The sequence below is a fragment of the Rhinatrema bivittatum genome, chromosome 13 (assembly GCF_901001135.1).
Source record: "Rhinatrema bivittatum chromosome 13, aRhiBiv1.1, whole genome shotgun sequence".
NCBI classification, from domain to species: Eukaryota; Metazoa; Chordata; class Amphibia; order Gymnophiona; family Rhinatrematidae; genus Rhinatrema; species Rhinatrema bivittatum.
In genome coordinates this window covers 22,814,227-22,837,596 of record NC_042627.1, presented here as the reverse complement: position 1 = coordinate 22,837,596, position 23,370 = coordinate 22,814,227, and the positions used below count along the sequence as shown (strand labels likewise).

At 42.8% G+C, this 23,370-nt stretch overlaps 2 protein-coding genes across 2 annotated transcripts in view; one reads left to right on the top strand and one right to left on the bottom strand.

Annotated features, from left to right (window-relative positions):
* The window catches only part of NR2E3 (nuclear receptor subfamily 2 group E member 3), a 32,126-nt gene extending 24,031 nt beyond the window's left edge, over positions 1-8,095 (top strand). Inside the window, exon 8 of the mRNA XM_029575245.1 lies at positions 7,888-8,095. Within this exon, the coding sequence (XP_029431105.1) occupies positions 7,888-8,020 (133 nt within the window). The 3' untranslated portion in view covers positions 8,021-8,095. The remainder of the gene's footprint in view (positions 1-7,887) is intronic.
* A 3,839-nt stretch (positions 8,096-11,934) lies between these two features.
* Positions 11,935-23,370, bottom strand: part of MYO9A (myosin IXA) — a 324,407-nt gene continuing 312,971 nt past the window's right edge. Inside the window, 3 exon segments of the mRNA XM_029575878.1 lie at positions 11,935-16,439; positions 20,255-20,397; positions 22,727-22,929. Of these exon segments, the coding sequence (XP_029431738.1) occupies positions 15,976-16,439; positions 20,255-20,397; positions 22,727-22,929 (810 nt within the window). The 3' untranslated portion in view covers positions 11,935-15,975.

The following is a 23,370-nucleotide window of genomic DNA, read 5'->3' as shown; positions in this document are numbered from 1 at the left end:
ACGAAGGACAAGTGACTCGGATGGGCGGCTTCAAATGCTTGACCCCTTTGAGAAAACAGACCACATCTGGGTGAGATGCTAGCGGGAGATCTTCCATACTACCGAGGAGGGAGCCAAGGGCAGACACTTGGACGTGTAAGGAGCTGAGAGAAAGGCCCTTGGAGAGGCCCTTCTGGAGAAGGAAAGAACCAAGGAGACCGGGGCAGAGCGAACCGATATCTCCGATTCTGCGCAAGCCGCTTCAAAGACCTTCCAAACCCGGACATAGGTGAGTGAAGTAGAGGTCTTACGAGCACACAGAAGGGTAGATATAACCTCCTCCTTATATCCCTTTTTTTTCAATCTTCGCCGTTCAAAGGCCAAGCCGCTAGACAGAAGCGATCCGCCTGATCGAAAAATAGTGGACCTTGCCTGAGAAGATGCGGAAGATGACCCATTGAAGAGGGCCGTCCGTTGCCAGATTCACTAGATCCGCGAACCATGGTCTGCGTGGCCATTCAGGAGCTACGAGAACAACTGGACTCCTGTGGAGTTCTATTCTTCTGAGAACCTTTCCCACCAAGGGCCGGGGGGGGGGGGGGGGGGGAACACATAGAGGAGAATGTCGGTGGGCCAAGGGAGGACTAGGGCATTCACCCCTTCTGAGCAGTGTTCCCTCCAGCGGCTGAAGAATTGGGGAGCTTGGGCATTGCCCAAGGTCGCCATCAAATCCATATGAGGAGTTCCCCACCTGCGAACAATCAGCTTCATCGCCTCGGCGGACAACTCCCACTCGCCGGGATCGAGATGCTGTCGACTTAGAAAATTGGCCTGCACATTGTCCTTGCCCGCTATGTGAGAAGCTGCCAGTCGCTCACATAGCGGGAAAAGGCAGAATTCCACAATATTGAAAGTGCACAGAAAACCCATACTTTACCGAGCTGTGCCGCAACAGTGGCACATCACAGCTTCTGCCGGGCACCCCCATTTCATATTACGCTTAAAGAACAAGGGTTTTAACACACCCAAAACTTTTTGACATTTGGACTTTGGACACAGAAAGAGGACAACAGAACACAATGGCACTAACCAATGGACAACTTTTGCAAGAGAAAGCACAGAGACATCAATTTTTTCGTTTTACAGATTTGTCAAAGTTTCTGCATTCTTGTAAGTGTGCTCACAGCTTGTGTACATTCATGGCTTGAGTACATTCATGGCTTGAGCTCTTGCTGGATGCTGACAGAGCATTGCTGCTTTGGAGCGCTGTTCTCATATTTTGGAAAGAAGCCCCGACTCTGGGGCACTTGCTTTAATGAGGTTTTGGATCTCTTTGAATTTTGGATGATCCTTATCAGCTACTAGCTGCAGCAGTACAGCCTCACTGGTGGTAACTATAATCCCATTATAGGCAAGGCGCTCTAATGCAAACATTCTGTCCATCATACTTCTGGAAGAGGAGGCATCGGCCACAACATGAACTTCCACACCTCGTCCAATTAAATCCAGCGCAGCTTGCTGAATGCATATGTGAGTTTCCACTCCAAATAAGACAACGCTGCGGACGCCGGGAATTTCTGCTAAGGCAGCTTCTACTTCTGGTAGCACAATAGAATTTGGCAGTGCAATAACAATGGGAGATTTCAATTACCCCAATATTGACTGGGAAAATGTAACATAAGGACTTGCTAGAGAAATAAAGTTCCTGGATGTAATAAATGATTGCTTCATGGAGCAATTGGTTCAGGAACCAACAAGAGAGAGAGCTATTTTAGATTGAATTCTTAGTGGAACGCAGGATTTGGTGAGAGAGGTAACGGTGGTGGGGCCACTTGGCAACAGTGATCATAACATGATCAAATTTAAACTAATAACTGGAAGAGGGACAATAAGTAAATCTGCAGCTCTAACACTAAACTTTCAAAAGGGAAACTTTGATAAAATGAGGAAAATAGTTAGAAAAAAACTGAAAGGTGCAGCTGCAAAGATTAAAAGTGTTCAACAGGCTTGGACATTGTTTAAAAATACAATCCTAGAGGCGCAGTCCATATGTATTCCACGCATTAAGAAAGGTGGAAGGAAGGCAAAACGATTACTGTCATGGTTAAAAGGTGAGGTGAAAGAGGCTATTTTAGCCAAAAAAAAATCCATCAAAAATTGGAAGGATCCATCTGAAGAAAATAGGATAAAACATAAGCATTGTCAAGTTAAGTGTAAAACATGGTAAGACAGGCGAAGAGAGAATTTGAAATGAAGTTGACCATAGAGGCAAAAACTCATAATAAAAACTTTTTAAAATATATCCAAAGCAAGAAACCTGTGAGGGAGTCGGTTGGAGCATTAGATGACCGAGGGGTCATTGCAGAAAGACTAAATTAATTATTTGCTTCCGTGTTTACTAATGAGGATGTTGGGGAGATACCAGTTCCGGAGATGGTTTTCAGGAGTGATGAGTCAGATGAACTGAACGAAATCACTGTGAACCTGGAAGATGTAGTAGGCCAGATTGACAAACTAAAGAGTAGCAAATCACCTGGACCGGATGGTATGCATCCTAGGGTACTGAAGGAACTCAAAAATGAAATTTCTGATCTATTAGTTAAAATTTGTAACCTATCATTAAAATAATCCATTGTATCTGAAGACTGGAGGGTGGCCAATGTAACCCCAATATTTAAAAAAGGCTCCAGGGGCGATCCAGGTAACTATAGACCAGTGAGCCTGACTTCAGTGCCGGGAAAAATAGTGGAAACTATTCTCAAGATCAAAATCATAGAGCATATAGAAAGACATGATTTAATGGAACACAGTCAACATGGATTTACCCAAGGGAAGTTTTGCCTAACAAATCTGCTTCATTTTTTTGAATGGGTTAATAAACATGTGGATAAAGGTGAACCGGTAGATGTAGTGTATTTGGATTTTCAGAAGGCATTTGACAAAGTCTCCCATGAGAGGCTTCTACAAAAACTAAAATGTCATGGGATAGGAGGCGATGTCCTTTCGTGGATTACAAACTGGTTAAAAAATAGGAAACGGAGAGTAGGATTAAATGGTCAATTTTCTCAGTGGAAAAGTGTAAACAGTGGAGTGCCTCAGGGATCTGTACTTGGATCGGTGCTTTTCATTATATATATAAACGATCTGGAAAGGAATATGACGAGTGAGGTAATCAAATTTGCGGATGATACAAAATTATTCACAGTAGTTAAATCACAAGCAGTTTGTGAACATTACAGGAGGACCTTGCAAGACTGGAAGATTGTGCATCCAAATGGCAGATGAAATTTAATGTGGACAAGTGCAAGGTGTTGCATATAGGGAAAAATAACCCTTGCTGTAGTTACATGATGTTAGGTTTCATATTAGGAGCTACCACCCTGGAAAAAGATCTAGGCATCATAGTGGATAATACTTTAAAATCGTCGGCTCAGTGTGCTGCAGCAGTCAAAAAAGCAAACAGAATGTTAGGAATTATTAGGAAAGGAATGGTTAATAGAACGGAAAATGTTATAATGCCTCTATATCGCTCCATGGTGAGACCGCACCTTGAATACTGTGTACAATTCTGGTCGCCGCATCTCAAAAAAGATATAGTTGCAATGGAGAAGGTACAGAGAAGGGCAACCAAAATGATAAAGGGGATGGAACAGCTCCCCTACGAGGAAAGGCTGAAGAGGTTAGGGCTGTTCAGCTTGGAGAAGAGATGACTGAGGGGGGATATGATAGAGGTCTTTAAGATCATGAGAGGTCTTGAACGAGTAGATGTGACTCGGTTATTTACACTTTCGAATAATAGAAGGACTAGGGGGCATTCCATGAAGTTAGCAAGTAGCACATTTAAGACTAATCGGAGAAAATTCTTTTTCATTCAACGCACAATAAAGCTCTGGAATTTGTTGCCAGAGGATGTGGTTAGTGCAGTTAGTGTAGCTGGGTTCAAAAAAGGTTTGGATAAGTTCTTGGAGGAGAAGTCCATTAACGGCTATTAATGAAGTTTACTTAGGAAATAGCCACTGCTATTAATTGCATCAGTAGCATGGGATCTTCTTAGTGTTTGGGTAATTGCCAGGTTCTTGTGGCCTGGTATGGCCTCTGTTGGAAACAGGATGCTGGGCTTGATGGACCCTTGGTCTGACCCAGCATAGCAATTTCTTATGTTCTTATGTGACATTCCGCCCAGACAAAGAGCTTGCTGGCCTCCGACGCCACCAGGTGACTCCTGGTGCCCTCTTGACGATTGATGTAAGCCACCGTAGTGGAACTGTCCGAGAGCACTCGCACGGCCCTGTGGCGAATGAGCGGGAGAAAGGCTTGGAGAGCCAGATGGACCGCTCGGGCCTCCAGATGATTGATGTGCCAGCGGGACTGTACCAGGGTCCACCGTCCCTGACAAGATTGTGACTGGCAAACTGCTCCCCAGCCTGAGAGGCTGGCATCTGTTGTTACTACTATCCAGTGCGGCGTCTGTAAGGATATGCCCTTCAGAAGGTGCCGGAGTGAGAGCCACCACTGCATGACGCCGATGGTAGAGTCGGAGAGCGGGAGACCCATCTGAAACTGCTCCGAGTCCGGCTTCCAGCGGGATAGCAAAGCTTTCTGTAAGGGACGCATATGAGCAAAAGCCCATGGGACCAGGTTGATAGTGGAAGCCATGGTCCCCAGCACCTGGAGGTAATCCCAGGCCATAGGGAGAGGCACGAGGATGAAATTTCAGACCTGGTCTATCAGCTTGAACGCCCGAACGTCTGGAAGGAATACCTTGCCTACTCGGGTATCGAAGCGAGCCCCCAGGAACTCCAGCACCTGTGAAGGGCTCAGATGGCTCTTGGGAAAGTTGATAATCCAGTCCAGCGAAGAGAGTAGAGCTAGAACTCTGCTGACTGCCAGCTTGCAAAGAGATTCCGACTTGGCCTGCACTAGCCAATCGTCCAGATAAGGATGTACCAAGACTCCTTCCTGTCGAAGTGCGGCCGCCACCAACACCATGGCTTTGGAAACGTGTGTGGAGCTGTGGTGAGACCGAAGGGCGGGCCCCGAAACTGAAACTGTTGGCCCAAGATGTGGAAGCGGAGAAATTTCTGATGCTCGGCCCGGATCGGGATGTGTTTGTAGGCCTCCGTCAGATCTAGTGAGGCCAGATACTCGCGCCGGAGTGAACAGCCGCTATTACCGACCTCAGGGTCTCCATTCGAAAATGAGGCACCTTGAGAGCTCGGTTGACTCGCTTGAGGTCCAGAATGGGACGGAAGGAACCATCCTTTTTCGGTACTACGAAGTAGATAGAATATTGGCCGGCGCCTTGTTGCTCCTTGGGTACTGGGACTATGGCTCCCAGTCCGAGCAGTCTGGAGAGAGTCTGAGACACGGCCGCCCGCTTCTGATGTCCACAAGGGGAGACTATGTGTAGATCCGGTAGGTCTCGAGCAAAGTCTAAAGCGTAGCCGTTCCAGATTATGTCGAGTACCCACTGATCAGACATGATTTTGGCCCATTCCTCGAGGAAGAGAGATAGACGACCCCCTAAGTTTGGGACCGAGGAATGGGCCCGCCGAATTCCATTGGGAGGCGGGCTTGGCAGTGGAGCACTGTGGGAGGCCATATCGGAAGGTGTGACAGCCTCGAAAGGACTGCGACCAGGACTGAGATCTGGAGGAGTTTCCCCTGGAGAGAAACCCTCTCAGCCGGGCATTATAACGTCGCTGACCCCAGAAACGTGTACGAGCCGGGAAGAAGGTTCTAGACTGTTTTGGGCAGTCCTCAGGCAGCTTGTGTACCTTGTTTTCACACAAGGAATTGATAAGCTGATCCAGGTCCCCGCCAAAGAGCAACTTGCTCTTAAAGGGAAGTGTGCCCAACTGGGCCTTGAAAGAGGAGTCGGCCAACCAATTCCGGAACCAGAGAAGCCTCCTGGCCGAGACCGTGGAAGACATCGCCTTCGCCTGGACGCGGAACAAGTTGTAAAGGGCATCAGCCCCATATGCTATTGCCCTTTCCAACCTTTCAGCCTGCTCTGCCTCTGCAGACGGGAGGTCCTGGGTGCTGAGTAATTGCTGCATCCACCTAAGACTTGCCTGCTGCATGAGACTGCTGCAGATCGACGCCCGAACACCCAAGGCCAAGGATTCGAAGATACGCTTGAGATAGAACTCCAGCTTGTGGTGTTGGGACATCTTTCAGGGCCGTAGCACCCACCACTGAGATGGTGGTGTGCTTCGTGACAGCAGTCACTGAAGAATCCACCTTAGAGATTTTCAGCATTTCCAGACACTCCTCCCCACTCGGAGCCCCGACTCGGGAGCTTCCCATTCCCTTAGGAGCATCAGCTTGTGCATGGGATGAAAGGGAAAAGTGCGTGGAAGGGCCCTAAGTCCCGTATCCACGGAGGCCGGCATAGCGGCCGTAAGCGCATCCACCGCCGGAGTGTCAATACCCAGCTCCTGAATAACAAAAAGGGATAAGAGGGTCAAGCTCCTCCTTTTGGAATAAGCGGAGGACTCGAGGGTCATCCCCCTCTGGGGGGGGTCCATCAACTGGCCATCGGGGTCCGGATCCGGAGTCGCCAGAGAAATCGGGGGGATCCGGTGGAGGGGGGCCCCCGGGACCACCCGCACCCTAATAGGTTCCTGTGTATCCTGGGCCATGGGAGTAGGCTGGGGGCTCAACCGCGGGATCTTGGGGGGGAGGGGAACTTGGGAGAGACACTGCCTCCTCTTCTAAGCTAGCTAGATAAGATTTGTGCATAAGCAGCACAAATTCAGAAGAAAAAAAAGAGGTCGAGAATTCCCAGGGGGGGGGGGGGAGGGGATGTCATCACCTACCTCCAGAGAGTGCTCGGGGCTCAGATTGGGGGGAGAAAGAATCAAATCGGGCTCCTGTGACTCGTGCAGCTCTGAAATAGTAGCTGCAGGAAAATCCAAAATGGCCGCCGTTCCCGCAGTTTGACAACCTGGGAACGGCGCGGTTATGCTTCTGGAGGATCTGCCCCAGGTCCCAGACTTGGGAGCTGCCGAGGAGGGGCCTTCACCCCCCAGAAGACAACTGTAGCACAAAGTTTCTCTGGAGAGCCTGATCACAGGCTCTCCACAAGCCAGGCAGACGGCCGAATGCGTCATGACAAAAGAAACACAGCTGAGCTGCAGTGCCTGAGGGAGCGGAGGCAGGAGAGCGTACCCTGCCCCTCCCGTCACTCAATCCCAGCTGCCTGCACCAGAACGAGCCCGACGCAAAAAACTTTCTTTTTTTTTTCTTTGAAACTATTCAATCGGGCAAGCAGGGGAATGAAAGCCTCCCAGCTGGCAGCACCGGGGGAAAGACATCCCGGGAGAGGGAGAGTGAGAGAATGCTGTCTAGGGGGAGTGACTGGACCACCAGTATCGCCCCACAGTCGAGGGCCACCGGGAAAAGGAGACCTAGGCTATTATGCAAACAAGAGGCCAAACCCCTCTAGGCCCTCCAAGAGCAAGAAGCTGTCTCCTAAGAGGAAAACACAGAGTCCAATTTCTGTCTTTTTTTTTTTTTTTTTAAACAGTGAGGAACAACTATACTTGCTTAATCCTGAATGAGAAAAGAGAGAACCCACAAGTAAGGGCTAAGGAATGAACACAGGAAACCGAAGGGTGAGCTGTCGCATCTGCTGGAGACAGACGAATACTGAAGGGCTGCAGGGTAGCCTCTGTCCTGATATAGGATACCCTTACAGTTTTGGTCTGTCTCCATCTGCTGGACAGGAGGCTCAACCCATGCTCTGGACTGATCCGGGTACGTACAGGGAATGTGCACCTTGTGATCTAATTGCAATGGATTCTCTCTTTAGCAGGATGCATCAACCATATACAATATACAGCTCTGATTAAATAAACATGAGAAAGAAATCATGTTTTTCATTATCTACTCTTTTTTTTACAGGTTTGGGAAGCTGTTGCTACTTTTACCCTCCTTGAGGTTTATATCCTCAGATCGGATTGAACTGCTATTCTTCCACAGAACTATTGGGAATACGCCCATGGAGAAGCTACTCTGTGATATGTTTAAAAACTAATCTCTCCCTCACTTACTCCCATTCAACAGCTTCTTACAGAGGAGAAGACAGAAGTGATATTGTGTATCAGCACGTCTTGCAATTTAGGTGTTTTATTTCTGTTCTAACTAGAGACAGTGCAATATGGCAAGGCAGCATTGTATATCTTAGTTCTATAAAACCAGAATTGAGTCAGCAAGGAGCACAAAACCATGCCTCATACTTCATGTCATATTCAAAACATTAGAATGGCCCAGATCACATCTGGATTGTGGACCGAAGTGATTGGTTTCACCAAGGCATGTTACTGTACCCTTCAAAGCACTAAAGAAATAATCTGACTGTTTAGACTTTTACTGAGTTTCCTCAATTACAATTTGTGGATACTGGGAAATGCAAGGAAAATCAAGATTATTCCTTGCCCGTGGATCTTGAAGTAGGAAAAGAAGAGGCCCTGAGGACAATCTCTGTACAAACTTAGCCATCGTACTCTCCATATGAGTACAAGGCTGAACCTTGGCTCTGCTACTACTGCACTTGAGAATTCTAAAAATGAATTTACATTACATTTTACTCTACTGGATTCTGCACAATCCCGCTAACATTATCCCAGAATTTAACAGCTTTCATTATACTGTTGCAATTTGTTTAATATTACATGTTTCACAGCTTTTATTTGTACAGTATCTTCCATCTTATTAAAAACCCCTTCCATTCATTAAACATCTTTCTAGACAGAAGAGGATTTTTTTTTAATGTAAATAATAAATTATGTCCTTTTTCACTGTTTCTAATTTTGTTCACTTTCCATTCTTTTACTGTTTGCTTCAGATCTACTGACCTTTGTTTATAAAACAACAAACTATCGGGCCGATATAGTAAGAGGCGCTAGGGACACTAGCGCGTCCCTAGCGCCTCTTTTTGGACAGGAGCGGCAGCGGTCAGCGGGTTTGACAGCTGACGCTCAATTTTGCCGGTGTCGGTTCTCAAATCCGCTGACAGCCACGGTCCAGAAACCGGATGCCGGCAAAATTGAGCATCCGATTTTCAATCAGCGAGCCGCGGGCTGATTTCAAATTTTTTTTTTTTTAACTTTTTGTAACTTTCGGGACCTCCGACTTAATATCGCCATGATATTAAGTCGGAGGGTGCACAGAAAAACAGTTTTTACTGCTTTTCTGTGCACTTTCCCGGTGCCCGGAGAAATTAGCACCTACCTTTGGGTAGGCGCTAATTTCTGAAAGTAAAATGTGCGGCTTGGCCGCACATTTTACTTTCTGAATCGCGCGGGAATAACTAATAGGGCCATCAACATGCATTTACATGTTGCGGGAGCTATTAGGTTTGGGGGGGGGGGGGGGGGGGTTGGACGCGCGTTTTCGACCCCTTACTGAATAAGGGGTAACGCTAGCGCGTCGAAAACGTGCATCCAATCGCGGGTTAACAGTGCACTCTGCTGGAGCGCACTGTACTGTATTGGCCCGTATGTAATTAGTGCTGGTTCACTCTGGGATTCAAGCCTCAGCAATAGAAGGCTTTATGTATGACCATGAGGACGGTGCTTTACCCAAAGTGACCATCCATGGGATACCTGTCCTCCTTCTATTCATCTCACATGTAAGGAGGGCTCAAAGCACAGTGTTCTTATAGATTACTATGCTTCAAATATGTGTCATACACATTCAGGTCCCAATTAATGGACCAAAGAAATAAACCCTAATTAGTTTGCACAATTTTGAAATGTACATTTTTTGCTCATGGTTAGAATTTCCTACAACTTCTGGAAAAGTAGAAGTCCACATATTTTGTGAGCAAAAACTTGTCCACAGAAACATGCTGCAAGACTTTTGCTCAAAAAAGTTATTAAGAATTGGGCAAAAATCCCAAGGTGCTTTTTCCATGTCTATTTCCAAGCAGAGAGAACTTTTTGATTGAAACCTTCAGAGTCAAGTGTCAATACACCCTGGCCTCTGTTAAATCATTGCTAGGTTTATGTCTTCACTTGCACTTTGAAACCTTCAAGCAGATGACCATTTATAATGAGAAGATTCTGCACAACCAGCTCTAGCTTCTTGTTGTCTTTTACCAGGAAAGAGCTGATATTATTCAGCTGGCTAAGAACCTTTCCTGCCAGGATCTGACAGCTAGAGGCAACATCTAGTAAGGGCAGAGCACCATATAAATATCAAAAGCAGCAAAATATTCCTCCAGAGGCGCTGTTTCTTCTCAGGCACCAGAAGTAGCTGCTGTGCCATCTTATCAGATATGCCATATATTTGCAAAGTGGGAGCAGTTCTGGAAACTGCTAGCTAGCCTCAATGCCATCTTGTTGAAAACAGAAGCTAACTAGCAACTTTTAACAAAAGTAAGGAAAAAAAAAGATTCCACACAAAGAAACAGTCACTTATAGCATGCTTTGAATTGCTACGACACAGAAAAGCCAACATAGAAAGAGTAAAAAAAACCCAAAAACCATTAAAAAAAACCTATTTTACAAAAATGAAAGTATGAAAATGGATGACAAAAACTGAAGAAAGATTTTTAAAAAATTCAAAGTGAGGTGGAGGTCCACGAGGAGCTTCCTTCTAGTTCAGCAGCAAGAAGGATCCAGAAGTGGTTGGGCCTCTACAGCCACCTACAGAAAAGCAGATGGTGGGAGAGCATTCCTGAAATGTTATAGATCTGGGGACACTCGCCTTCAAAGCAATGCACAACGCTCTTGCAGTCTTCAGAAAATGGTTGCACAATATAGGGTTTGTAAAATGAAAGAAAATGACATTCGGAGTAATTTTCTCTCACCGAGCCTGTCAGATGAATTGGTCCATTGTCTCCTGGGAGGATGGAAATCTATAGAAACTTCTCCTAAATGTTGCAGAAATGTTTCACTGGGTAAATCCTTGGGAGCTTTTTCCATTCCTGTATAATTTTTTGATTTTCTGCTTTAGTCCTGAGACTCATTGGACAATCCTGCACCTTTAGCAGCACTGCCCACCGATCTAACGCAGGAAGCTAAAGCATTTAATTACTAACATGTAATTGGTAAAAGATGTCCTATTCTTTTTTTCTGACAGCCCCTCGGACTAATTGTAAAGACCTCGGAGAGATCAGATAAGGGCCTTGCCCAGCTTTGCAGGGCTACATCTCTCCCTTTTTCATGAGATTTCAAACATTTTCAAATTTCATCCTGTCAGAGTAGCATTTTGCTTAATCTTACGGACTTGACGGTTGGCGAGGTTGAAGAGTTCCTTTTAAGTTATGCAGTGTTAAAATGCAACCTTCACATAAGAAAATCTCTTTTCACTATAAAGTTACTTAAGTCTGCCCTTATGGTAAAATCCACTATCACAGATCTAACTGCTCACTCTGCATTGGGCTTTTAAGAGAGAAGCTATAGGAGACAGGATACCTCACAGTCCTAGCAGGGCATCAGCTGACATAATTAATCGCCAATAAACCCAAACTTCTCTCCCACAAGGCTATGTAGAACAATACTTCAGAGCAGAGGTGTCAAACTGTGGCTATGAGTCACAAACAGAGGACATGGATCAATGTTTATAGTTGGACAGCAGAAAACCCTTTTTTTTTTTAATCCTTATATAATGGTAGCCTGCACCCCCAGTTCCTATACCTATGGCAACAAACAATTCTGGTTTGTTGAATATCCATAGATACACATTTATGAGGTTTGTTTGCAGGAGCTGGTTATGGTTAATATATATATTTGGGTTAGCCTAGAAACCAGGACCATCTACGGCCCTTAAGAACCAGAACTGACATCCCTGCTCTATTGCTTATGTAACAGAGAAGGAACATGCCAACCTAACTTCACTTTCAGTCAGTTAAATAAAACATTAATCCAAAATAATAAAAAAAAATACACACACATATTAAAGAAAGCAAAACAAAGCACCATCCGCCATAATATTTTTCCAGCATTGTTCTTTAATAAGCTAAGGGTTATTTGTTCATAAAGTCGTCTTTTTTTTTTTTTTTTGTACAGCCAGACAGTATATATTTAAGAAATATTCAACAGATTGCACTTTATACATATGACGGCCTTGTTTTCCAGAAGAAAAACAGATCCCCTTTTCTTCCTCCTCCCCTCAACTTGAAATGAGAAAGCTCCCGCCAGAACATGTCATCAACACAAATGCTTCAAGCTCTGTGGGCGAGAGATATCATTTTCCTTTATATAATTATTCTTTTATTTAAACAGGTAGGATTTATATATATATATATATATATATATATAACTATATATAGAGCGTATGACACAGGATAATATATCCTTTTACAATTACATACTTCTTTGCTTTTAAATTTACACTCAGCATACTTATAAATTATTTTAAAAACCCCCCAACAAAATCAAAAACTAACCTCCAACAGAAAGACTGCAGACCTCCCCCCTTTTCCAGTGGCTGGTACATTCACTTGGTACAAGGGGTGCGTCTCTTTCATTAAACTCTCTTACTTGTCTGTGGTGAAGGCTGAAATCCAGGCACCAGACTTTAGACATGTGAAGGACAGCAACTGTCCTTCCAGTTTCACTTAAAACAAACCCAGAAAATGTAGCAAGCTGGACCTTTAAAAACCTAACTGATGTTCCCTCTATGGATAACATTGGAAAGTAAAAGGGGAATAAGTGAACATTGAAGAATAAGATCTCTGCAAACTAACTCCTGTTAAATCAACAGGATATACTCAACCTTGAGCAAGGCTGGGGGACCAGGGAGAATTCTGCAAGGTTAGAAAAGTCGGCTGAGACATTAAAGTCGTTGTACTAAACGTAAACTCTATCTCTTCTGTCACCAAATTGCAAAGAGTTGATCCCAAAAGATGAAACAGCCACTGTATCTAAAAAGAACAAGGGCACACAAATCAAGTCCAATCCATGTTAACTCAGTACACAAGGGTCACAAAACTCATAAAGGTGATGGTATATGAGCCTAGAGAACAAAGGGAGAGATTCGGTTTGGCTCTCAATACGAAACTGAGAGGATGAGTAGGGTAACTCAAGTTGCTTCCTCCTAATAATTTTGCTTGAGGATAAAAATGCTTCCTGATGAAATGCAAACCTTAAAATCACTTTCTCCATATACAATTAATAAAACCCACAACTTCAGCTTAGGATATCTATTTAGAGAAGGACCTGGACAAGTGAAAGCATCAATAATCAATCTGCTTCTACTCAGATTTCTTAATGTTGGGTATTTTCCAAAGAGAGCTTTCATGCATTTGGGATCTCTTGGTTGCTTTTGAAATTAGACTGATGTGTTAATTATACATTCTCTGATGTCACTAGTCTGCTTGTTTTCAGCGATGCAGCAGAAGGCAGAGGACACAGATCAGTTTTGCTTGCGTATCATGACTGAGGTCTGCTGCACATCTAGTCCATTTACTAATCTTACTAATTTAAATGCTAAAAATCAGTCTTTAAGAAGTTTAAAGATTCATAATAAAATCATGGGCTCCATGGACCAGCTTACTAAAAGCAGATAATAATTCTATTCAATTTGAAATAAAAATGACACTTTTGAAATATACATCAAATATAGTAAAGCAGTGAATGATCCCAACTTTTAGGAATTAGTATGGAATTTCAATCTGGAATATTGATTTTATATTGTTGGTATTCTGCTGCTTACATCAACTAAGTGGAAGACTCTTCCACTTCTGCTGTTAGGCAGAATATTGAAGGCTATGGCCGTAATACTAAATTTTCTATTTTGGCACTTCAGACTCTCTTTTATGTCTTGGCTGGTAAAATGAACGATAAGCTCACAAGGCTATCTACAGTGAACAATACAGCTGCTGTGGTCTTTGCAGTGGCACTGGCAGCAAGCACGTGATCCCATTTACAAGGCCGTGCTTTCAGCAACACACATAATATAATCCAGAAGCATATCTGAACAATTACAGTAGAAGAGAATTTAGTGCTGTGATGTGTCACCACCTCTAGAGAGAGTGTACTTACTAGTTGATAACAAGCATCTTTTCCCCACTTAGATGTAGTGATGAAAATACCATCGCCCATAAAAGACTTACTGCTTCTTTTAAATATTTAAATGGTGAGACAAAGATTTTGAAACTGTGTAAACCGTTGTAACATTGGGACTATACAAGACACAGATTCTTACAGTCGGACTGCAATTCAGCAGATGTATGTCATCAAGACACTGTGAATGTTGTCTAACATTGGTTAAATGTGAAGATGTCATCAATGTCGTACTTATGGTATCACAATGGTCTCCCTTGAACCAGTTAGCAGGCTGTATATTCCTCTGTACATTGATTCTAATAAGCAGATACAATCTTTTGTTGAGGTGAACATCAAAGGGAATTATTATTGACCTTCTAGGAGCTAACATAATATCATCTTCATACTTTAGCACTAGTGGTGAGAGTTCATCTGGATTGCAGAAATTTTGGAAGCTAGGAAGATGAACTACTGAAACTTTTCAACTCATCAGATGCTAGGAAATACTTCAAGTATGTAATGAAAGCTGCAATTGTCCCCTGTCCTCTTATACTTTTTCTCAGGGAGGTGTTTTGATAGAATGACTTCTGGAATGAATATATGGCTTCCTTTATTTTGCAAGCTATAAACCCCACGGGAGAAACAAATGCCTCTTGCTGTGGCATGAACAGTCTGCCAAGCCCACTGGTGCAAGCAGGGACCTGGTGATGCCATTCTCTTGCAGTTGGCACCTTTCTGCCTTTCCCTAGCAACAGAAAAATTTTAAAAATGACAATTAAAAAAAAATATATATATACACTTACAGAAACACCTCAGTAATCAAACTAATAACAAAACTAACTTCAAGTACTGCTCGAGTGTGTCTCGCTTTTTAATACTGATAGTCCCAGAAAAGGAAAATGGTGCTTCGCTCACATTGTAAAAAGCATTGTTTGGCAGATGTTTGTAACACTTTTTCCATGCGTTTCCCTCTGCAGAGATTCACCAGTTCTTTCGCAAAGGTGACAAAATGGGGCATGATTGTGGGTCCCTCTGCATAAAAAGCTGCAGCACAGTCTGCCAACTTGGGGGCATTTCATGCTTACCCGACGTTCATTTCTTGAAGCAGAATGGAGGGAGATAACTCTCTGGCTGGAATATTTGAGCTTGATATATGGAAATTGGAAATTCTTTTCCTTTCTTTTTTTAATAGAAATTTTGTTTGTGCCTTAAGTTTAGAAACTGGCTACCAAAAAAAATTCAGCACAAACATTTGGCTTGCAGTCACCAGAAGTCTGCTGGTGATGTTAGGTTTAAAACATTTATGAAGCAAAACAAAATAATAATAATAATAATAATGATGATGATAATAAACAAAATCTGTTCATTTCAGATCCCCTGTGGTAGTTTTGTGGAGTTTTTGCGACATGATCCAAATGCTTGAATAGGAGATGATGGCTTCTATCACCTGAACTTTTGCTGGAGTGCATCCTGTAAGTATTCGTGTCTAAAGAGTAATATGGAGACCCAATCTTCAAGGCCATGTAAGAGTGAAGAGAGTTCGCCATTATTCCACTACCCCGCTAGCACTACGGGGCGGAAAGTCTATCCTAAGTTCCTCACAAAGGCATAGTCCATGCTTCAATGGAATATGCACTAAAGCTTAGGACTGCTCACCTGTTATTGGGTTTCGTCCCAACTCATTCATCCCCCCAATAGCCAATTCTTAATTGCAGCTTGACAAAAGGAATGAAACCTGATCTTTTATCTGGACTTCCAAAATAAATTAACAGCTAAGGCCACGCTGAAACTGCTCCAACTTTTTTTTTTTTTTTTTAAATTAAGAGCTGGTCTTCTCCTCATCTTGCAGCTCTCATAATCCCAAGCCGTGGGAATGAATAACGCTCTGCCCAGGCCCCTGGCAGCGACTCAAAGACAGTGGAGGTGGTGGCATGGGAGGATACAGTGAAGGTGAGATGCTTGTAATAATGCAACAGGAATCTTTCATTGGCCACTTTCATACCATGAACTCATTGTTGCCAAAGAGCACCAAAGGCTGGGAGCCGCCGCTGCACTCAGGGTCAGCATTGCGCTTCTGCTTGGCCCCGGTTGCTCCCCCCTCTAGGAGCTCTCTGGTTTTCTGGGGTGAGTTTTTCACATTCTTCAGTTTTTGTTTTCCTTTCTCTGGGTTGAACGTCCCTCGGCTGGTGAACTGAGGCCGCTCCTCCAGTCCCTTCCCCTCTCCTGCTGTTCCTTCTACCCCTGTGGCCTCACTGCTCTCACCAATCGCTCGGTAGAAGGGGGACTTGGGCTGAATATGGAACCGTTTCTTGGTCACATGAGGTAAACCGGAAGAGGACGAAGACAGAGCCGCAGAATCCACTGAATCCAATGACTCGTTTTGCTTTTTCAGCTGCCGTCGCATTCTGTTGGAGGGTTCAAACTTGAGGGACCTCAGAGAACTAAGTGCTGAGCTTCTCTCTGTTATATATAAAAAAAAAATGAGTAAGACAAAGGTTCTGCAAAGTTTTAAAAACTTTATCTGTCTTCACAGGCTTGCATATAGCTATTTGGTCATTGAATTTCTATTTTGTATTCTGAAGGCAATGTGTTATGTTTTTAATGTTATTCAGCTTTTAGTTGTTCATTTTTTAATTATATTTATTAATTGCTGATATTTTACTTGTTTTTGCTATTATTGATGGATGTTACTTTTTATAGTATTTGATATTGTAAGATTTTACTTCTTTGCTTGATGTACAATGCCTTAAGCTTCTGTTAGGCGATTAATTACATTTAAGCAAATAAATAAAATGAAAAGTGAAGAGGAGAAACTGCTCATTATGAAATGAGTGGGACCTGGTTACAAGCTAAAGGAGACATATTTGGGCAGAGATTGGTTTCAGCTTATGGATGCTGGCTGGATCTGAGCATCAACTCTTTAAAGGGAAATAGCCACTGCTATTACTAGCAACAATAGCATGGGACAGACTTAGTTTTTGGGTACTTGCCAGGTTCTTATGGCCTGGATTGGCCACTGTTGGAAACAGGATGCTGGGCTTGATGGACCCTTGGTCTGACCCAGTATGGCATGTTCTTCTTATGTTCTTCTGGAAATAAACACTTTACAGGAGAGCATAAGCAAGGAGGGAATTTTGAGGGAGAACAAGGATGGACAAATGTTTTGGGAGCAATAAAAGTCATGATATGCAGATTCTTGAGAAAACTTGAGGAAAGTTTTCATAAAAATAGCTTGACAATTGGAACTAATTTGGGCTTTTTTTTTTTTTTTTTTTTTTTTTTTGCAAAATTTCACTGGAAATTCTTTGCTTCAGGACTAAAATCCCTCCATCAAAATTTAGAATCCTAGTCTCCCTAATTGTCCATTCAGCTTCATGGAGAATATTTGCAACAGTATAAAGATTTAAAATAAAAATGCAATACAAAGCAAACATGCAAATTGCAATACAAAAAGGAAATATGCAAGAAAATACAGAAGAGTCAGCAAATTATAGAGCTGAAAATTTCAGATTGTGAAGCCTACATTGCAAATGGCAGTTTTTAAGCTGGTGATATCATGTTTTTCCATCTATCTTTTCACAAAGAAGATAACAGTAAGTAGGAATAATAGAACTGGGTATGGACAGTGAGGGCATGTGACATTCAAATATATTTGCCTCTGATACAAGAAACTACAGGATCTGGTGTGTTTTTTCACCAGTTTAGCTGTCTAAAGTATTTGCAGTCTCTAGAACAGTCATACCAAAGCAATGCAAGACTATTTATTTTCTTAGTTTTGGCACCAGGCATTCCGAGACCGTTGTCCTTGTCCTTCCACAGACAGATCGCACTGTGCACCTTGCATTAATGTGGGTGTAATGGCTGTCACTGCATCGCCTGTGCAATGTACTGTGTTCACATTTATTTATTTATTTAACGTTTTTCTATACCAACATTCGCACGAGACATCACATCGGTTTCCAGACAACAGTAAATTCAGCCAACTGGGCTTTACATTTATATTCATAAAGCACACAACCATGTATTAGTATGTGCTGGGAAATTTAGGCGCATGCACACAATTGCATTCAGTGCTATCTTTTCTAATGTTAGCTTCTACTGAAGTGTCGCAGATTAACTGGAAATCCTGCAGAACATCATGGAATGCCAGACCATTAGAAGATCAGACATTGTACATGTCTCTGTGTGCTACATAATGTGTATATGTACATACAAGCACACACACTGAAGGTTAGTGTGCAAACACATGTGTTACATACTTGTAGAGGTTACACATGGATGTACACAAGCATATACATGGAATACCACATTGCAATTTCCCTGACAATCTATCAGAGTACAATAACAAATAAAGCATCTGTGAAGAGAGAAAACACGCGTCTCCTACAGGGTTCATTTTCAAAGCGATTGGTAGTTAGGAATCTAAATCAACTCCTTTGAAAACTGACCAGGGCTGAGCAACTAAATTTAGGACCTAAAAATATAGGTGGTAATAGGGGTAGAGACATGGTGGGGGAAAAACATTAGCAACTTAGCAGAGATTTTTAGCACTAGGCACTTAACTGAGGCTCCTGAATCTAGGCAAATGAATTGCAGGTCTAAATATAGGAACCAAAGTTTTAGGCTCCTAAATGTAGGTACATTTTAGGCCACAAATGCAGGATTCTAATATTGATTGAAAATCTATCTAAATTTAGGGTCTAATTTATGAGCATTTTTTTAAAATTGCCCCCAGTTTGCAATTCATAACTAGACAGCTCAGATTTCATTCTGCTATAACTCTGTCATATATGCATTACTGCTAAGGCTACAGTACTAATACTTATCATTTACTTGGAATTAAAGGGCCAGATGTACTAAAGGGTTTTTCCCATTTTGGATCTAAGGGAAAAATGCTTAGTACATACCAAATGTCATCTGTTGACTAGAAACACTCTCGTCATAGAGTTCTCACAGGCCACTAGATGACATCACAGCTGCTAAGGATCAAATACTTTAATCTAATGCTTTTTTTTTTTTTTTTTTTTGAGATCCAGTGGAAGAAATACACTCTCAAGCCCCCTACCCAACCCCACTTCTCATTCATCTCCTTCCCTTCCCCAGCACTATGGCTCATTTTCATCCTCACCTCCCTAGCCCTTACTACTCACTCTCATTCATCCCCAAGCCCGATCTGCTCCCTCACATCCCCTCCCCCTTCTTCCCTGCGCCAGAAGCCATTACTCACTCTCTCTTTTTCTCAGACACTTCTGCTGACTCTATGAGGCGCTCCTGTGCTTCTCGCTAACCATTGTGAGAACCGTGCATGAGCTCGGGAACCACATGACAAACTTTCTGGGAACCACAAGAAGCCCATGATTGGCGGCACAATGCTCTCAACTCACTGCACTTTCTGGAAATGGAGCAGAAGATTTGGGACAGGAACGGAACTGTGACACACTGCTGGTTTGTGACCCTGGGTCTGAAAACCACTGCTTTAATCCCTTTCAGTGCTTTGTGAGACCTCTAACCAGCACAGAGTTCCCACTCAGGTCACTTTGGCTCATACAGTCGCTCGCTTTCATGTATTATATAAAAGAATAAAGAATGAACCAGAGCAACATACAAATATGTACATAAAGGCTAATGATGGACAGCAAGAGAGAAATATGTTGAATATGCACAAGGACATGGGGTAGCCTATGTATGATCTAATTCAACTGTGCAACTCATATACACGCAGCATGCATTGTGCCTGTGTAATGTACTATAAATGTCTTTGACAATGGAAAGTGCAAAAGTATTTTTTTGAATGTGTTTTAAACCTGCAACAAGTTGGCTTCACGGTTGCCTATCATAAAGTACTAGGACTACGGGAAACTCACAAAACTAACTTGTAGCAGTTTGAAATATATTTAAGAAAGTAATTTTTTCAGTCAATGCATAATTAAGCTACAAAATATGTTGCTAGAGAATGTGATCAAGACTAGTATTAATATAGCTGAGTTTAAAAAAGGTCTGGACAAGATTCTAGAGAACAGGCCCATAATTAGCCAGGCAGGCATGGATGCCTGGGGAGGGATTTTCCTATTAGGATCTGCTGGGAACTTCCAGGTGTCTCGGACTGGCCACTTTCAGAGACCTAATGCTGGGTCTGATGGACCATTGGTACATCCCAACATCACGCACCTTACATTCCTTCGAGGAGAAGTGATTAGCGCACTGCAGAACTGTCCCGACTCCTCTACTTATTCTGTTCTATCCCCCCCTGCTGCCTCCCAAAACAATGTTCCTACCTGTTCTATCAGAGAAGGCTCCCTCTGAATCAAAATGGAGGTTCTCAGAGCTATCTGCAGTGCCAATGGAAGCTTCAGACTCCAGTGTCTCATCATCGGAAGCGCGAGGCTCCAAAGTAAGCATCTCAAACGTCAATTCCTCCCTGCAAGATAGGAACATCATCAACAAAGCAGAACAAAACAAACAGAAGCAAATACAGTGCACTGTGAAATTTAAGTTTGCAATGTATGTGTGTGAATGTGTGTATATCGTAGAACAGAACCTGAAGAGGGGTCTGGCTGAGCCAAACGCTTGTTACCTGAATTAAAATGAAGATTATTAATCTATTTGGTTTTAGAGATTTATATGTCGCACTATCCTATGTTCTAGGAGCTTCCAAAAATAATTTGAAAGAGTATAAAAATAAAAAGTAAAAACATCTTATGCAGAATAAAACAGTAGAAAAATTAAACAATAAAGAGTACATAACATAAATCAATGAGACATACAAGTAAAATTACCACTGTAGGATGTCTGAATACATAGTTACCATTGGCTGTGATTTAAAGTATGAGTCATGTATTGTTAAGCAACTCTCAATAAAAAGCTAGCCTGAATAAATGAGTCTTTGAAGCATGCCTACTTCCCGAGAGTAACAGGTAGTTGGTTCCACATTACTGGACCTGCAACTGTTAGTGAGCGTTCTCTTGAATCAACCAAGACAAATAATTTTGTGATTGGGTACATCGAGAAGGCACTGTCTGTAGGATCTAAGATTCATTACAGGCTGGTGTAAAAGACTAAATGTAAAAGAGATAGCAAGACTGTAAAAATGCTAGTTGGCATGTAATAGTTGCTCAATGACTGATTGAATGATCTCCGACTGTTGGGGCAATGACTCCAAGTTCAAACAATTAGCTGCATGTGTAACCAGTAGCTTAGGAAAATATGGCCGGTGTTTTATAAAATAACTTGGCTGGCTTATCATTGAAACATCACCCTTTTCTGCATGCTACAATAAACATCTCCTCTCATCTCTGATGTGGAGAAGGGGAAGGGATCTTGCTTACATTAATGATCCAGGAGATGCTTGCTCTATCATAAAGCTGTTTTAGAAATCTCTACACAGAGCATCTTTTTTCTAGCCAAGCTGTTTCTTTATGTTCATATGTACTTCAGCTCAATCAGAACCAGATCTCATTGGGCTAGGGCATCATGAGCTTTCTCTCTCAATTACTTGGGGATTTTTTTCCATATTTTATATTCCCCTCCCAACTCACTTAACCCAGTCATCACAGTTACCATCCTTGGCTGGGGGCCATGCACCAGGGCTTCTTCTGCAAACCTACAATCCTGGACTCTAAATTTGGCCACTGGATGTCACTATTGTGCAATGACCGGGACGCCTTCTCTTCTCAGGAGCTGTGTACATTTCCAACACTGACCCTTGGGAGAGAAAGACTTGAGCCAAAGATCAAACTCAGGTCTTCTGCATGGCATTGAGCCACCAGGTCAACCCACAGACAGAGTGTTCTGAATGGATAATTTTGATCACATGACCTTGCCGCCAACAACAACCAGATAATGCACAAGAAATGACAAGGGCCACTTGGAATTTGTAGAAAAAGACGGATATTTATTTTGTTCCATTTCTTGCAGAATTGCTTTATAAACTTCTTTAGGACTAGAGTTGTACTGCCCTGCCTCATGCTAAATGTCTTTAGTCTCTCCAACTATTTGGAATCTGTTGCCAGAGGATGTGGTTAAGGCAAATAATCTAGGGGCTTCAAAGGTTCCTGAAGGAAAAAATCCATAAACACTTATTAGCCAGGTAGCCTTGGGAAACCTGAAGTTATCCTTGGGAATGAAATATAAGAAATAGATCAACTATTGGGGATATTTCAGATACATGTGACCCGGACTGGCCACTGTCAGAGTCAGCATGCTGGGCTCAGCGGACCTTGGTATGACCTAGCATGGCACTTCTTATATTCTTGGCATTTAAGCTTGGAGTTATATCTAGGTAACACCATATTATACCTGTACAGTTCATAGCCCTTAGAGAAAGCCCATCCATACTCTATGGTTCTAATATTCAATAGTATCCGGTTATCTAAGTCAGCTGGATCTAACATCTGGCTAACTTACAAGGGATAATCAGTGGCACAGATATGCTGCTGAATATACCCTGATTAAGTTATAGCCGGCTATCTTTAGATCTGATATCGAGCAAGTCTAGCTTATTTGGTTAACTTAACAGGATAAGTCTGAATATCGTAACTGGATAAGTAGCCCTGCCCCAATCATTCCATTGCCTGGCCCCAAGATATCTGGCTATCTACTTAGCCATATAAATACTTATCCGGCTAATTGGAGATCACAGGACATAGCCGGATATTTAGCAGCTTCCACTTAGCTGGATAAGTCTCTATTTATCCAGCTAGGCAGTGCTAAATATCGCCCTCTAAAGATTCTAGAAATCACATACTCACTTTTCTTTTTGCAGGTTCTCAATCTGTTCGGTCAATACCCTCTCCTCCTGCTGCATGGCAGTTTGCTGCTGCTCCGTGGCATCCAGTTCCATTGTGTCCTCACTGCTCACTGTCTCCTCGGGGACATCCGGCACGGAGGGCAACCTTACAGCCACAGGAGATGTCTGACTTGGGTAGTTCCCACGCCGTAAACGGCCTTTACCCTGCACAAAAGTTATTAGCAGAGTCTAATATTGCCATTTCTGCAAGTGATGACCCTTCCCTAGCAATACTAGGGCTCACTAGCTTGCAAAACAGTTATGGGAAACTGTTCACCCCACACATGCATAAATCCTCATATTTTTAAGAGCGCATGCATGGGGGCCAATTATAAATCGATTGGCTTTTCCATTTTTCACTAATCTTGAAGGAAAATATAATTCCATTCTACAATACCTTTAGGAAGACAACACTATCCATGATCTTTCTCTCTTTGCTGACACTGTGAAATACTGAGTTTAGAAAGGAAATGAAATTATTTTTAATCTGTGAAACACAGACTGATTCCAAGATGTTACTGAACCTAGCAGACACAATCCTTATTCAGTAGAGCCTTCCCGTGCTTTAAAAAAAATAAAGAAAGCCAGTGGCAAACTAAAAGCAAA